Consider the following 17,050-nt stretch of genomic DNA (forward strand, 5'->3'; position numbering starts at 1 on the left):
CGACCTTGAAAATTATCACGTGAGGTAATGGCATTAAGGTTTAATGATTAAGCAGACCTTACAGTGGACGCTTTCAACATTTTACCACACGGGACCATGTGTCTGAAGTACCCTTGAGCTCGAAAGTAAGGGAACTCTTTGTTGAAGTTTTGTTAAAAGCGGCCGCTGTCGCTGCCTCGCCCTGGAAACATGTGTCGCCTATTTTTGTATTCAGTTCAATTAACCATGTTAGTAGTATGCTTCAGTTATTTTCTGCGAAGCTATTGAGTTCCGTAAATAAGTATTTCGGGCTTGTGGAATTACATAACACATTTATTTCTATCCTCAACCGATGTCTTCCTCCTTGTATACCCGGCGAAAACGCGTCCGCAGGGAGAAAACGCCTGTTGCTCTTCATGACTATAAGTGAGTCACCACGTCTTGATCTTTGACGGGCTCGCCGTTTGCTTTGTTTGCTCTGGAAATGACAAAATAACAATATCAGTACTATAAGAATAGCTCGACAATGTTATCTTCATTGCAAAAGTTTGCTAGGACTGCCCACGTTTTGGTAAGTATTTTGACATATTTAGACCGATAGTAGACTCTATTAAAATTTATGTTCGGCATAAGCTTTGTTTTCAAATGATAACTTAAAGCTTCAGGTCAGTGGATGTGACAGTTTACACTACGACTATAGTCACGGCATGCAGAAAATAAGTGATTAGTGAATAAGCAAGAGTAAGTTATTATACCATCTTGCGCGGTCATAATCTCTAATATCAGAATTTACTCTCGCGTTTGCATTCAGATTAGGCTTCATGTGTTATGGCATCCCGCTGGTGAAACCAACTTTTTTTCTTCTAACTCCTCAAAGAGCCATGAAATCGCACCAAATGTCTGGAGGCACAAAAAACTGTAACAGTTTTACCCTGTTTTCATATTCTCTGCAGTTCCTGCTTCAGCAATTAAGGTGACACCAGAGTCCACGAATTTTTAGAACTTTGGTAGCACTTATCTAAGCTTTAATCAAGGTGCAGTAGAGACGTTTTTCGACTGGAATCATGTACGCTCTGTGTCAAGTAAAGCCCTATTCGCTGGTCTCACAGAGCTTGATGTGCCTCATGGTGTCGTATAGTCACCTGTCCTTGTCCTGGTCGGGCAGCCTGGTGACCAGCACGGGGCAGAAGCAGAGCCCCTGGTCTTTGGCGAACTCCTCGCCGTCCTCGATAGTCTGAGGCAGCGGCTCGTGCACCGTGTCTGGAACGAAGAAGAGGAGCAAGGCGGCCAGCAACGACAGCACGCCCATCACGAGCAGAGGCAGGTACCGGTCGTACTCCACCTACAGGCCGGTGCAAAACAAAAATAAAGTTTAGAAAAACAAGAATGAAAAATTAGCTGTGAGCGCTGCAGGGTTTTCAGTGTTGCCCATATCAATTTTTGTGATCTTGTGGCGATTGTTATGATGCATATTCGGTTTGGGTCTCCAGTTCAATTCGATGGACTGAAGCTGAAGTTAATCGTGGGACGATCGTTACCCAACACAGCAGTGAGGTGGGCTACCGAAAGCGGTAGCACGGTTGTACTGCAGTGTGCCGCATAAAGAACGGTGATTGAAGTGAAAGAACGCAAAGAATGCAAACGGCGTATGTACACTGACAAACGGTATCTCGTGTCAGCATATTAGCTTGTTGACTTGTGGTTATGGAAGCGCTACGTCACATGAATGACGTATAGTCTGCCTTGGACAAATCGCACGTTTACTTAATGCCGACCCCGTGACGAGGATCTTCTTTCGTGTACTCTTTCTCGTGCGCTCTTTCTTAACTTTTTTTTCCCTTTGTTTCCCTCCCCACGTGTAGAGTAGCCTACTGAGCATCACCTAGTTAACCTCCCTGACTTTCTACTCTCTCTCTCTCTCTCTCTCTCTCTCTCTCTCTCTCTCTCTCTCTCTCTCTCTCTCACTCACTCACTCTCTCGTGTGATCGCGATTCATTTGAAGTGCCGTGATCATCAAATGTTTCAAGAACGACGTCGTCTTACCGGCAAAGTGAAACAGAAGGACACAATTCGATGTTAGTAAAGGAGGTTGATGCGTTCTTTTCCGCATTTGTACCACAATAAACGTGCGCTCATATCCTCATTAGCAAAATTGACAACGCACGTTCACTGGTGATTAAAAATCTGCTCGACAAGCTTCTTACAGGGTAAGAAATCCGCATTGGCGCAAAGAATTGTTGATTGTTGATCCAAAGCAATTCCGTCAACATTACATTATGCGAGCGTAGGTACAGACTGATGAATACCAAGAAACAATTCGTTAGTAATTTCTAGTGACCTTCCAAGATATAGGAGTGAAAAATCATTCCTTACATCCTTGAAAGACCGAGTCAAAGTAAATTAACACCTCATGTAGACACTGAAGTTCACGTTTTGTGAGGAATACTCTACTTATTAGAAGGCAGGATGAACGCAGGATGTTACTTGTCTAAAGTGCGAACCTGCCCGACTACACTCGTGCATGAGGACATCGCCTTGGTGCTTTCTGTCTTGCATAAAACTTCACAAGCGAAAAAACCGTATGAATCACAATAATTTTATACAGATTTCTCATACTAAACTCGTACTAAACTCATACAAATCTCATACAATATCATATATTTCTCATAAGATTAATGACATTTGTATGAGATTATATGAGATTTATAAGAGTTTAGTATGAGAAATTTGTATGAGGTTATTATGACTCATAAGGTTTTTTCGCTAGGGTAACCGATTTCTTTACCACTTATCATGCTCTAGATCTGTATTCCCCCTGCACGTGTGAACTATAGAGCGTGGTCGAAGAGTAAGTCATTGAAAGTATTCATTATAGAAGACAGCTGATGGGTTGCTAACCAGGTAGGCGACATCCGCGCCCAGGCAGCTGCCGATGTCGCCGAAGAGCCGCTTGATGAGCACGCCTCTGCCTCGTATCTCGGTCGGGAATATCTCGGAGGCCAGCTGGTAGGTGATGTTGTAGCCGCCCGCGTAGCATACGATTGTGATTACCGCCATAGCGAGCGTGGCCGCCGATGAATCTGCGCCAGGGCAAAGAAGGAGAGAAAGGAGAATGGGAAGTAGGGTCGAAGATTGAAGAAAACGCGTGGGAGTATACACTTATGCTTTTGCTTAGGCGTCAAGGGCCAGAATCTGCGGGACAAAGATCTGCAGCCTCGAGACGAGAACGTAAGCTTAAAATCAACAAACTGAGAATGCAAATGGGCGTTAGATGGCTAGTATTCATGGCAGCTGATCTAGTGGAAACAGGAGTAAGATAAAAAAAAAAAGTGCAGGTGCTATTTCTTTTGTCGTACACGTGCTATTTGTTGTTGTTGTTTTTTTTTTTTGTATGGCGCTAATTTGGCAGTTAAGAAACTGCCTGACAAACTTCACACCACTGAGAATGTCTCCAAGAGATAGGCAGACTCCAGGGCTAACTAGAGGTTCTGTATTTTGGCGCAAAAAAAAATGACGAAAGTGTAGCCGGTTTTGTGTGTTGTGCGGGCTGTCCTATCTTTCTGCGTTTTTAAAACAGGCGTTAGTGTGCTGTGCGATGTCCGTGCGCCTTAAGGATCCTCAGGTGGTCGAAATTACTTCGTAGCCCTCCACTACGGCTCCTCTTCAACTTTCACTCCCCCATTCCTCCCTTCCATTACAGTGCGGTACAGGTATTCATAGAAAAAAGCATGGTGCTGTGCGATGTTAGCGCACGTTAAAGATCCCCAGGTGGTCGAAACTACTCCGTAGCCCTCCACTACGGCTCCTCTTTCTCTCTTTCCCCTTTCTCGCCCACATTCCTTCCTTCCCTTACGGCGCGGTTGAGGTGTCCACAAAAAGCAAGTGAGACAGTTACCGCGCCTTTCCCTTCCTATAAATAAATCAGTTTTTAAATCAGTTTAAAAGCATGAAAGATACTGTGCATTTCCTTTCCTGTGAACCAATTTATTATTATTAATTATTATTATTATTATTATTATTATTATTATTATTATTATTATTATTATTATTATTATTATTATTATTATTATTATTATTATTATTATTATTATTATTATTATTACTATTATTATTATTATTATTATTATTATTATTATTATTATTATTATTATTATTATTATTATTATTATTATTATTATTATTATTATTATTATTATTATTATTATTATTATTATTATTATTATTATCAGTACCAACAGTCGCTATCCTACATACCTGTTCTTAGGAGCGCCATGACGAGCGAGATGGCGCCCCCGACAAACATGAAGGCCACGTTGGGCCATCTCCTTCCCAGCCTGTCCAGTGCCATGATGGTGAACAGGTTGACGGGTAGCTCGAACGCAATGGCCGTCGAGTAGGTGCCGTACACGTTCAGGCCCAGGTGACTGAGCTCCAGCGTGTTGGCATTGTAGCACAGGCAGATAAGGAACCTGCATTAACGAACGACAAATTTTTTCAGAGTTTGTTCCTGTTGATGTCAGCGATATAGGCGACACCACGACAGGCTTATATTCAACGCCCTATACGCCTCATAGGCACAGTCTTTGTCAAAAGTTTAGAGCCCACGGGTTTGCTTCTGAGCTGCACCGTGTGGTTAGTAATGCCTTTCCAGTGTTCCAAGTCTCCTGAAGGTAAGAAGATTTTTCGCCCTACACTGCCCAAGAGAAAACAATTCTATGGAAGCTAAAAGGGCGCTTTAACAAGGCTTAGAAGCAGACCTCTTGTGTTCGAACCTTTGAAAAAGGCTGTACATTGTTCTTTGGGGCAAGTGAAGTGTTTCATAAAAGCGATCACATACGTTGCGCCCATCGACCGCAGTTTTTTTATACATGCATAAAGGGTCTGAAACGTTATAGAAGTGTGTGATGAGAGGCTAGTTGGTAAGGCATTCTGAAGACATAAAACTACGCTTTTCTGTGTCCTGTCTCCTGCGTAATTTTATGTCTTCTGAAACGTTACTGTGTAGTAGCAGTGTTGTAAAGGGGTTTCCTCCAAGCATTCGTGTTTATCTCAGAAGGAAAGCAACGATTCGCGAACCAGATGCGCTTAAAAGAAAGGAAGATGACGTTTGGTTCGCGCTTCCCTTTTCAGATAGTGTACCACTCAATAAAAATTTGTAATTGATTTTTTTTTTTTTGTTCTGTAGTTTTAATTTCAGTTTCAGGCTGCCGAGCAAATATTCAGACGTCACAAGCGAACACGATATAATGTGATGCGCATACAAAACCTGCAATATATTTGTACTTTGTAATTTTAATTTCCGAAACTCATACCTTAAGCTGTTCTAGGAGCCGGAATGCGCGACATGACAAAGACATGATTGTTATATCGTTGTCTTTGTAAGCCTCCACGTGACCTTATGCTCACTAGTGACGCCCAACTATCGTTCCGCAACATGAACCCGAAGCTCTGTGATAGAAGAAATTCATAGATTATTGATTTCGCGCGGTTATCTAAGTTCACTAATGACTTACGCATAATTCCAAAGCAGAAATGCATCCATGACCACAAGAGAGCAGTAAACATGGGCAGAACGGGTGCCCGTGGCATCTAATCTCCGTTCTGTCCGCGTCTGTTGTGCTGTTGTCAATCATAAATTTGCACCAAATCACCTAAATTTCTTCACTTATCAGAATATACTAACAGAAATTGGATGCCTCCATCTATATTCGTCTAACGCTGTTTGTATCATGGTCATCTGGTGTTGTTAGTGATCCTATATATTTCAGCGCAATATTCCTGCAAAACTTCAAGATATCGTATGGTAGTAGCACGTAATGACATTATCCGACTGCAAGATGAGGTTATTCAAAGATTTAACTGATATTGTTGATCGAAGTCAAAAGAAACGGAACAAGGGTTGAACTTTCCACGAGTTTATTCGCATTTTATTTTGATGAGAGAAATTTAATTGTCTCCATTACTGGTCATACAGTGATATCAAACATCTTAAAAAGATTACCTGCCTGCTATAGAAGAAAAAAAAATAGTATTTTCATTCTATAACGCAATTGTCAGTGGCAGAAAATTTTGTGTTCTAGGCTTCCAGATAGAAATGTTACTCTCAATCCCAGTAACCTACTGGCGTCGCCGTGCTAGTTGACAATGTTGACCATCATAGTATGTTGACACCTTGCGCAGACGAAACATTACCAACAAGCTTTTTTGGGTCATCAAAGTAACTCACAATCATTAACGTAAATAATTCTCGCATTAATCATCGACTCAGTGTTTCTGTCGGGGCTGCAAAGTATATTTCAAAATAGCATTTTCATAATTTTGGTACTTATGTGTACCCTTATCTTAGACAAACTGAATAAACGTGGCTTTCAACACTGCTATTACGGTGCAGGTTGTAACTACAGACTGCAACCACCAGGCTCACCATCCTCCGAACAGCACCAACGTGTTCCTCCTCAGGCGGGGCGTGGCGACCAATGCAAACGTATCCTTCCAGAAACTCCGCTTCGGCTGCTGCGACTGCACCGCCTCCGCCGTCTTGATCTGCGCCGCAGCAAATCCAGGGAAACCATTAGGCCCACCACCGTTTCTCAGCTGGCTGAATGAAGGTCCGCGCCGTCATTACCTATGCGATTCCTGTGACGTCCAATCCTGGCCAGGGCTAAATCGCAAGTTGAACGCCTCAATACGTTGACGAAGCAAAGTACCAGTAATGGCCAGTTAAAAAACATATGAGCTCCCCACTAACAGAGAAGTATACGTTCATATAGGTATATCACGAACTTCTTAGAAGGCATGTAATTTCCTCAGCTTTAACATTGACTGATTTTATTACTTTATTAAAAAAACACTTAATCACAATAAGACTCAGACTTTCTCATACCAAACTCATGCAATGACAAACAGTCTCATATATTTATCATACGTTTAATGATAATTGTGTGCGATTTGTGTGACTTAGGTATGAGAAACCATGTATTGACATCTCATAGCTTTTAAATAGGGTAGCCGTAAAATTGTCGCAAATGGGAAAATACGAAAATGGAGCCTCACTGCAACATCAGCGGAAGAAGGCGTGAGAGGTTGCCCCATTTCCTTACTAAGGCCAAAGTGTCAACCACGTGCAATTAAAGCATATTGTCATCAGCATTATTATTTTAGCGTTATTAAATGTCTGCTTCTAGAATTTCAAGGCCCCATTGGTCAAAATAAAGTTGTCCATCCTCGCAGTTCAAGGACCAAGCAATCATTATTATCTAGTGAAAAAGAAAACTTTTCGCACAGTAGCTATACTGATACAGTCGGATTATCCAGTGTGGTCTATACAAACTTTATCATACAGATCAGCCGTTACAGTTAAGCTATAGGTATGAATTATAACCTAGGTTCTATACCACCCAAAGAGTTGGACAAAATGTCCCTTTGGCGTAGGGTTACAGTTCCATACCCTGTCTATTTTTTTCTGTTCTTGCTTTTTCTATTGGTAACCGGCCCTCCAATCATCTACATTCTAGTAGAAAGTATGTTATAGCCATGGGAGCAGCTCAGTTAGTAAGAGAACCGGATGCGATATTCGAAGGTCGTGGGTTCGGATCCCACTAGCGGAGCGTTGTTTTTCCTTCTGCTTTATATTCAGTTATATTTCTTCATAAAAAAAAATGATTACAATACTAATTCAGGTCAACAACAGAAATGAAAAAAAAAAATCACCTACACTTTCCTAGGCCTGGCCGACTGCTGGCTTCTTTCATTCGCGTATCGTAAGGAGTCCCTCATTTCCCCTTCAATTTTCTGATATATATACTGACTACTTTTTCTGCGTTCAAAATAGCTTCTATTGTGCTAGAAACCTTCATGAACATATGCTTTCTACCTAAACAAAAACGTTTGCACAATTGTTCATCAAATGCGCTAGATCTCTCTAACTCAAATTTAAGTTCAAGATATCTTTATTGCCGTTGATCTAGAGACCATTCCGCTCTCTCAGGGAGACCCTAGGGGGCCTCCAAGGTAGAGGGAGCCCGGTACTGGCCTTTGGAACTCTTTAAAAAGCCCGCCATAGGTTCTGCTTTCTTTTCTCCTATCGTTTTTCAATTTATTCAATAGATGGCGCCACCAATTGCGAGGGTCGACGTAGTGTACACAGTCTGGGGTACAATTCACGGTAAACGTGGATAATATATCTTCCACGGCCCGTTGCTTGCAACCCTTGCTCGGTGGCAGCAAAGGAGTGAAGAGAGGGAGAATAAACGATTGTTTCCTAACAAAGCCATCTTCCTATTTGGCTATCTTTTTCTCATTCAAGCTTAAGTGGCGTTGAAAATAATAACAGGCACAAAGGAATCCGAGGTTTGGCGCACACGACGGACGCGTGCGTCACCGTCTTCGCTGACGCACGGAAGACCTGTATGCGACCATAAGCACGACGTGCGTCAGTAAGAAGAATATTACAGCTGCGCTGCTTGTTTTTCGCTTTTCCGCCTGTCGTGAGGGGTATTGTCGCACTGCGTGCGCGCTAAGCTGATCTTGAAGAAGTTTTAAACATGTCCTCAGAAGTAGGTGTCGCAGAAGACAATAGTCTGCAGTTCTTGGCGAATAAAAACAAGGACAATGACCTATGCGCCGAATTCTTGGGAGTCCTTTTCAAATTTGTTTTTGTTTTGGAAAGGATGTACGTGATAGCGGCGGTTTTTCATTCCGTGCATTGCATGAGAACCTTAGCAGAGTTCGATGAGAACCTTTATCGCGATCCCTCGTCGAGACTGATGACCATACAGCGAGTTATGTGACGTGCAAATATTGATATCGGAGGCTGGACTGGCGAATGGCACAAAAGCGAAGGGACGAGTGAGTTCAGAGTGAAATTAGGATAGCAGCCGTCGTTTCCGGGGTGTACAAATACTGGCGGATTGGCGCGGCCTTGTAAAAAAAAATAAAAAAAAAGAAAAGAAGAGACATGAGGGTCTAACTCTGCCCTGTACAATTGAAAATGACTAAAGCCAGCATTCCTGCACGTGTCACCCTTACTCTGATCGGCTAGGTTATGTTCCTCCAACCCACCCTTGTAAACACAAAATCCCATTCGTTATTTCTGCTATGTAGACATTTGTTCGTTTGGCGGTAAATTCTTATTTAAAAATATCCCGCCACTCGATTCAGACGCCTGACGTGCTTACTGAAAAGGAAAGTATTGTTTTGAAATGAATGGCAATGTGGTGCAGCGCCTGAGACCCGCAGCAACAAATCGATGTCGACGCACGCATTTTACTTGTGGACTCGGCCACTGAAGGCGACTCTTGTATTTTTTTTTTTTTTAGTGCGTAGCACTACTAACCACAAACACGGATTTCGCCGACGTCTCTCCGAAGCCGCTATCTCTCTCTCTCTCTCTCTTAGTGAACTTGAAGTGGAGAACTTGGTGGCGACGCGCGCGTCGCGCGGCTCAGCATCGAAGAGGCGGAGCGGCCGCTAGCGCATAACTGCAGCAGAAGCCGCTCTCTCTCTCTCTCTCTCGCTGTCCATCCGTCTCTCCGTGAACCTGAAGAGGAGGAAGGGAAAGTGGCCACGGACCGGCCACATAGATGCACCCGGTGAGGGAGGGGCGTGTCAGTTGCAGACGTGGCGGCTGTCACTGGGCAGCGTTTCACAATCGTGTGTTACTGCGAAGTGAGCAGTCATGTGTCGCTCGCACGTCCTCAACTTCGGCATCTCTCCCCTATAGTCAGTCACTCCTCAGCCTTCACGGACAGCAAACGTGCACGCGCGGTGCTCCTTGGACCTCGGCTCCGAGCCGCTCGCCGCGTTGTGAAGCTGCTTGTGCTTACCTCCGCGCCTTAACTGGCGCTCGCCTTCAAGCGCGTTTCCCTCTCCTCTCTTTCTCTCCCCCTTGATCCCACCCCAGACCTTTCGGCCGCAGAGCAGTGCATTGTGCCTGTTTTGGTTCATTTCTGAAGATGGTGTAAGGAAAGCTGAGGACTCGGCTGCGCCACGCGTTTCCTTCGCTTCGCAATGGATGAAGCCGGGCCGTCAGGCACTGCGGCGCAGGTTCTCTGTGCTTGACGTGCTGAAGTACAACGGTTATGCAGTGCTACGCACCTACTTCGCATTTGATTAACTATGCAAATCGGCAGTAATTTTTTTTAGCACTTGACAAGCTGATAAAACTGCAGTTCACAGAATAAAAAGCACTTGTCTTGGAGAATGAACCCGCGTTTGTGAATGATTCAAGCTCTTCCTGGGCCACGGCAGTAATCACCATGCTCGAGTTTTGCTTAGTTTTTTTTTTTTCTAGGCTAGCTCCAAGTTCTACAAGACATTTCCTTGTCCTTAGTGTCGCTTTAAGCGAGAGCGTTAAATCCACTTAGTTTTATCTTTTCGTTTTTCGAAGGTGTAGCCACAAATTTACCAACTTGTCTAAGTGTACGTTAAGGGTTTATTAGCGTGACCTCAACGCCACCTTCTCGGCAGCGTTCACTCAAGTTTCTGCTTTCGTAGTCTCAGCAGCGTCGGCAAAATGCTGTGATTAACAAATGCGTCTCATGTACAGCAGATTCGCATTTGACATCACCTGGAGGGTCTTGAAGTCGTCCTCCGTAATCTCGTGTCGTCCGTTCACTCTGGCAATCTTGGTCAACGTGCGAACGGCCTCTTCCCTCCTGCCTGCTGTCAGGTGCCAGCTGGGGGACTCCGGCACGAACCTTCGTATTCACGCAAACAAACACAGGGCCTAGGTGTAAAGCTTGACGGTGCAATTTGCAACGCAGTAAAAAGAGGTTTATTAAATCATCTTTGGTTATATAGAGTAGGGCACCGGCAATGAAACGTGTACCTGCGTTTCAAGGGCACTTAATTGTTGCTTTAAACTTACCTCCGAAAAAAAAAAATCCAAATAGCTATTACGCCAATCTCGTTATCTATATTGCTTCACTTCAGGTTTAAGTGTGGCGCATTTAGACAGTTATAAGGCATACATAAATCGCCCCTTGCTTCAAGAGTGGCGCTATCGATTCAATGGTTTCTTTTTCTTCTTTTTTTTTTCTGCCTTCCATCTGCATCATTCCCACGACCGAACATGTGTTTTTGTACGCTTCGTTGGTAGCCTAAACAGAGTAAACTACATTGCTTATTATGGGCTATCCGAAGTTTTATAACGTCCCGAAACAGCACACTGGCTATGATTGATGCCGTTTAGGGGGAGTATTCCGGATAAATTTAGGCCCCGATGGTTCTTAATTTGAGATGATGGTACCTTTAAAAACAAACGCTTGGAAAGCGAAGGTAGCAGCACTTCCACGTGAAATTGAAATCAGAGGAGCATACAGAGTGACAGAGAGGATATGCTCACGCAAAATCTCCGATTACCGATTTCACACAAGCTTCCCTAATTTCATCCTGAATTCGGCGTCTCTTGTGGCTGATAAATGGTAGCACTTTCCTGAAAAAAGCGCGCAATGTATTTTTGGCGGTTTCCTGTCGATACATCATGTGCGAAAATAATGGAGTGCACCTGGAGTGCACCTGCCTATAGCGCTCCGGACATTGGAATCACTCACTTGACGCTAGAGATTCCCCGCATTCGCGCAATCTGGCGTTTATTTATCCACCGATCGGTCTGTTTGCTGCAGACAGAACACGAGGTAAATGTTAAAGAATGAAAAAAAAAAAAAAAAAAAAACGTTTTTCTCTCAATCACTAAATGTGACGTGTTATAACACCGTTCTTCTGAACTTTTTTTTTTTCTTGCCACATGGAAGCATGACCCAGACAGCTTATTTACAACTGCATGCAAACACGGTGATAACGCTGTGCTTTCTTTCTACCTCCTTCCGGTGATGTCGAACCTATATAGCGCAGATACGATAGAACGTCACCGTTTTCTTTTGTTGTACCGACCGGATATGGTCGGCTTAGTTTGTGGGGTTTAACGTCCCAAAACCACTCAGGCTATGAGAGACGCCGTAGTGGAAGGCTCCGGAAATTTCGAATACCTGTAGTTCTTTAACGTGAACTGACATCGCACAGCACACGGGCGCCTCGCTTTTCGCCTCCATTGAAAAGCTGCCGCCGAGAACGGGATTTGATCCGGCATCCTTGGGAGACCGGGTATGTAGCATGGCCTGTATAGCGAGCTAAACGAAAGTTAGCAGGGGCAGCAGTACTAGTCAACCTTATAACTAACAGTAATTCAGTGGTGATAATGGTTCACGTCTGGTTTCGATCCCTTACTGAACTTCCTTAGCCATGTCAGAGTACACGAGTGTTTTCGCATTTATCCCCGATCGAAATGCGACCGCCGGAGGGTCGGAAATCAAAGCTTCCGGCTTCGACGTTCCGGAAACATCTGAAGACGCTTGCTAGCCTCTCCAGCAGCTTCCGGTACGCTATCAGTGAATTCATGCGCGGCCTGCAAATGTATCCTGGAACATAAAGCCGCGCTGCGCGCAACGAAAATACCTTTCGAGGCACATGTTTGTACCAAGCGTGTTTCAAAAACCGGCGAGTAATGGCTTATAGTCACGTTTAGTCAAGATCGGCGTGAAATTCAAATGATGTAGTGATGGCTGCGTTCCCTTTTCCTTAGTATAATGCGCTGTCATACACATTGTAATACAGGACAAAACAATCAGAAGTGGCCTCTACTCATGGTATTTAGCATCCCCGTGCAATTACGGAATTCCACGTTTTCAAACTATAATCTTTTGTTAATTAGTTTCCTTTCATCATTAAACCATAATCCCGAGACTACTCCCGTCATAACTGCAGGTGACCTGGGGTGCCAAGCTATATGTATGCACTCTGTTTTATTATGGTACCAAGTATGATATACTTTTAGCGCTCGTCCTCGGTGAAAGAAAAAAGCAGTGAAAGTTAAGGCGAACAAGACGCTGGAACAGATGGTGAACACGAAGCAGACGTTTTATGTAATATATATGCACCTGGAGTCTGCAACACGCAGATAAGCTTCACAAGTCAGAGTTTGCTTTTCATAGTACGCAGTCTTCTTTTATTCATTTCTTCTTTTTTGTTGTTGTTGTTGTTGTTGTTGATGATGATGATGTTGTTGTTGTTGTTGTTGTTGTTGTTGTTGTTGTTGTTGTTGTTGTTGTTGTTGTTGTTGTTGTTGTTGTTGTTGTTGTTGTTGTTGTTGTTGTTGTTGTTGTTGGCCGTACGGTCTGCAAATGGAACACATTGCCAGCTGAATTGGTGCTATCACCACTAGTGATACCTTCTTCCTCTCTGACTGCAGCACAAGCTTTGTGAAACTTTTGATGGTTTTGTTTATGTGCATTGCTGCGAATTCCTTTCTACGTTCGTGTAGCCCCCCCCCCCCCCCCCCCCCCTTTCTCTTGCTGTCATGCAGTAAGGCGATGCAGGTATCTTTTAGATAAATAAATAAATTTCCTTCGCGCGTGCGCTTCAGGGTGGCGAAGAAGCGGACCCCCAAGTTTCTTATCCACCTTTGTGGCCTGGTAACTGCGCTAGCTCGTAGATGGCGCCTGGGAGCTAAGTAGCCCAGACCAAGTAAAGGAAAGCTTATTTATAGAGACGCGCCGTAAACACTACTGGGAAGACCCGCTGCAGAGATGATGGATTGCTTGTTCCTTCGCGAGCCAGGAAATCGTGGAAATGTCCTGAAGCCCGAAAGCGTCATGCGATGTTTGTGTGCCATGTCTCGCACAAAACACATACGAAGAGTGCAGCAGCTCATTTGGGCACATATCATATTCCGTCTCATGACTAGCCTCGCAGATGTATGGCAGATAATAGGAGTGCAGGCACCTCTTTCTCTCTTCATTACTGCGTCAATTACAGCGCATTTCAGTTCCTCAACTCGAAGCTAATTTTCATTTCAGCCCAGCCATTCGACAGAACCGCGTTTTAATGTGCGATGTCAGGGCGTGTTAAATATATCGACGTGGTGCAAATTATTCCACAGCCGTTCATAGCAGTATATATTTCTCTCACTCTTCTTTTACGTCCACTTTCCTCCCTTCGATCACGGAGCGTTTGAGGTGTCTACCAAGAAGTGATCATGTATTTAATTTGTCACGGAACCATTATTAAATTTTCGCTTCATTCTTTCTTCACTCGCAAAAATATTTTCTTTTAACGCAACTGCCAGGGCGGATTCAGTCGTCAGCAGAGAATTTCTCGGTGCCGTGATCTCAAACCCGGCCACGGCAGTCGCGTTTCGCAGATTTCGCCACTTCAATAGGGCCGGGGACGAGGCGATGGCGAAACGGGCAAGAGCCGTAGTGGAGGGCTCGGGCTTAATATTCTTAATCGGAGTTGTGACCTCCCAAAGCACACTGGCTTCTTTTGCTTTTGGCCTGCATTAAAGGCAGCAGCTGCAGTCTGGATTTGATTCCCGCGTCCTCTAGCTTAGCAACAGAACGGCTTGCCAAGCACGCGCGCTACTGCGGGTAGCAGCTGAAAGTAGCTGAACCTGGTACCTCCCGAAAGAAAAGAGACACCATGGTGTGGGTCAGGTGTTCGCGTAAAATAAACAACTACTGCGCATCTCATTTTCTCACAACCATATTGTAAGTTGTACCATAACGGTGGTTCAGTGGTATTCGATGGCTAATGCGTTTGGCTACACCGACATTTTCATAGCTACAGCTTTGAAATATAATTGGTTTTTGCGAATATATCCTGAACTCTAATTTAAGGCAAAAAAAATACAGAGGGCTCGGCAGATGACCCTAGACCGTTTAAGCAGCTGGCGCACACGTTATTGGATGGAACAATTCAAGACTGGGGTTCTGTTCACCGTTGCATGAGTTTAGGTATCAGACGCTTCGTGGCTGGCAGGGAATGCCGTGTCTTTCTGGTGATGACGGTCTTTCCCCGAACTGCTGACTCGTGGTTCGCTTATAGCGGAGAATACAATTGCGGCGATCTACCTACACGCAGGGTATGTTTACGACAATCTAAAAGACGAAGGAACCCTGCTACATATCAATTTGTTCTCGACTCGGTGGATGTCTAAGCTCATTTTCCTTTCTCTACTTGAATCCCTCCATTCTGTGGTCTAAGGCAATGTCTGTGCTCTTCGAGCTGGAGACCTGTGTACAAACCGTGAGGGGACAAAGCCCCCATGACGCGCGATCGAGATGACGAGCGAACATTGGAAGGGAAACGTTTAGCAATGTGTTCACAAAGCACAATAATCGGCTATCGGTTCCGTCACAACACCAGGCTGAAGTTCTTATTAATCCGCCCTGTTCGTAGATATCATTACCGTACACTAAAGCCAACTTTAGATCCCTACAAGCAAGAGGCCACGAAGCCGCGGAAAACAACGAAGAAGCTCTAGCACAAGTCTTATCACTAGCTCAGTGGGGACGAGCAAAAGGAAGGGATAAAAGAAACAAGCCGGGCCAGTGGTAATCACCTCTCCTTGAGCGAGTATCGATAAATATAGCATAGCACGGCGCCGATCAAGAGCGCTTCTTATCTATCGGACGGTGTCTCGCGCGGTCTTTCCCAAGGGTGATTCCCCGCTGGAGATTTTTATATTTCCTGGGCACGAAAATAGACCTCCAGACAGCGCAGCGCGTGCCAGCCGTGTAAGAAGGCATTGGCGTGTACGCATGCCTCGACCAAGAACTGAGATCGATATCTGCCTCTTGCAGAACGCGGAGAATCCCAGTCGGGGGTTTCTGCGGCTTTGAGCATGGTGACGTCAAGAAGCGGCTTTGCGACTTTCGGACTTTTTTGCGACTCCATCGCGTGTCTTTCTTCATTTTTACGAGGCTTTTTTTTTCTCTTTTTTTTTTTGCTTATTTTTATCAGCACATGCATAGTGCTATAGCTCGAACAGTCCGTGGAACGACGCCACGTACGCAGATTTGTCAAGCGCATATCTAACGCGAAAGGGCTGCTTACTATGGAAACGTAGCAGTGCAATAGGTTTTACGCGTAATAAAACAACTTAAGCTATACTGAATGGACGAGCGGTCCTCTTTCTTTCTCTCTCTCTCTCTACTTGTTTTTTCTCTTGTAATCGTGTGAGTCGTAGACAAGCAAATAACCTGTACCTACACGCCAGCGCGCGTAGAGCTCCAAGCTTATACAGTTCTAAATATATATATATATATATATATATATATATATATATATATATATATATATATGACAAACAATTGATGTAGATGACGACTTTTCAAATTTAAATCGCCACCACACATAGAGGGGCGCCACTCATAATTACTCCGCTGTTATTATTTGGAAATATGTTTGCTTTATAGTTCGTATCTAACTGAGAAGTGAATGGGGGGCCTCTGTCGTCGAAACACATCTACAGCATTGTAATTTCAAGGTTCGAGATCCTCTCTTTATAAATGATTCCACTTTGTGCAGCTTCGGCAAGGAGTTTCGTTTCTTCGTGAGTGGGGTTGAGACAGTTAGCGCGCGTATTATGGTCACATATGCAGGAAAAAAAAATGTGTTTGTACTCCGTTAATCATAAACATGGCACATAGAAACCAGCGACATTTATCTTAAAGATGCAGCTTTAAGGAAGCTATGCGCTATGGGCCCATTGTACGATGACGTGCGAGTTTAAGGTAGAAGTAGATGAAGAAGATGGGCGCACTAAGTCAAAGGAAGCCGAACAGAGCTTGATGGGGGAGGAGAAGTCCCATTCCGCTAGCCAAAATGCACTGCCTTTTGTTTTTTTCTCTTTTTCTTGTTGTTGTTGTTTGCAGGGGTTCAGTGAAGCTTTGAATTGGAATTGTTTCTAAATCGTTCCAAAATAAATATAAGCAGGTGTGCAGCCAAGCAGCTAATAACGAATCGAGTTTTGCGTTTAAATTTACGGTGTAAAAGCGGCTTTGTCGTCAGATGGGCATGTTCGCGATGCCTATATAACATAATAGCACGAAAAGGCATGTCTCGCAAGCCATACTTTCCTACATAAATCTCCGCATTTTACCGCAGATATACACTGGCTTTGACTTGAGCAACAGGATTAAAGTGAAGCTCCATTGATTGATTGATTGATTGATTGATTGATTGATTGATTGATTGGTTGGTTGATTGATTGATTGATTGATTGATTGATTGA

The 17,050-nt window shown here is 44.0% G+C and overlaps 1 protein-coding gene across 1 annotated transcript in view; it reads right to left on the reverse strand.

Moving 5' to 3' along the window:
- Nucleotides 1–297: 297 nt before the first annotated feature.
- LOC146199459 (solute carrier family 22 member 3-like) overlaps nucleotides 298–17,050 on the reverse strand; it is a 40,690-nt gene continuing 23,937 nt past the window's right edge. The window contains exons 5-10 of the mRNA XM_084594943.1: nucleotides 10,547–10,676; nucleotides 6,404–6,522; nucleotides 4,234–4,448; nucleotides 2,878–3,059; nucleotides 1,122–1,321; nucleotides 298–457 (exon numbers count right to left, since the gene is read on the reverse strand). Coding sequence (XP_084451069.1) covers nucleotides 400–457; nucleotides 1,122–1,321; nucleotides 2,878–3,059; nucleotides 4,234–4,448; nucleotides 6,404–6,522; nucleotides 10,547–10,676 — 904 coding nt within the window. The 3' untranslated portion in view covers nucleotides 298–399. The remainder of the gene's footprint in view (nucleotides 458–1,121; nucleotides 1,322–2,877; nucleotides 3,060–4,233; nucleotides 4,449–6,403; nucleotides 6,523–10,546; nucleotides 10,677–17,050) is intronic.

Source organism: Amblyomma maculatum, chromosome 2 (genome assembly GCF_055883805.1).
Source record: "Amblyomma maculatum isolate TAMU_Amacu chromosome 2, ASM5588380v1, whole genome shotgun sequence".
Taxonomy (NCBI): Eukaryota; Metazoa; Arthropoda; class Arachnida; order Ixodida; family Ixodidae; genus Amblyomma; species Amblyomma maculatum.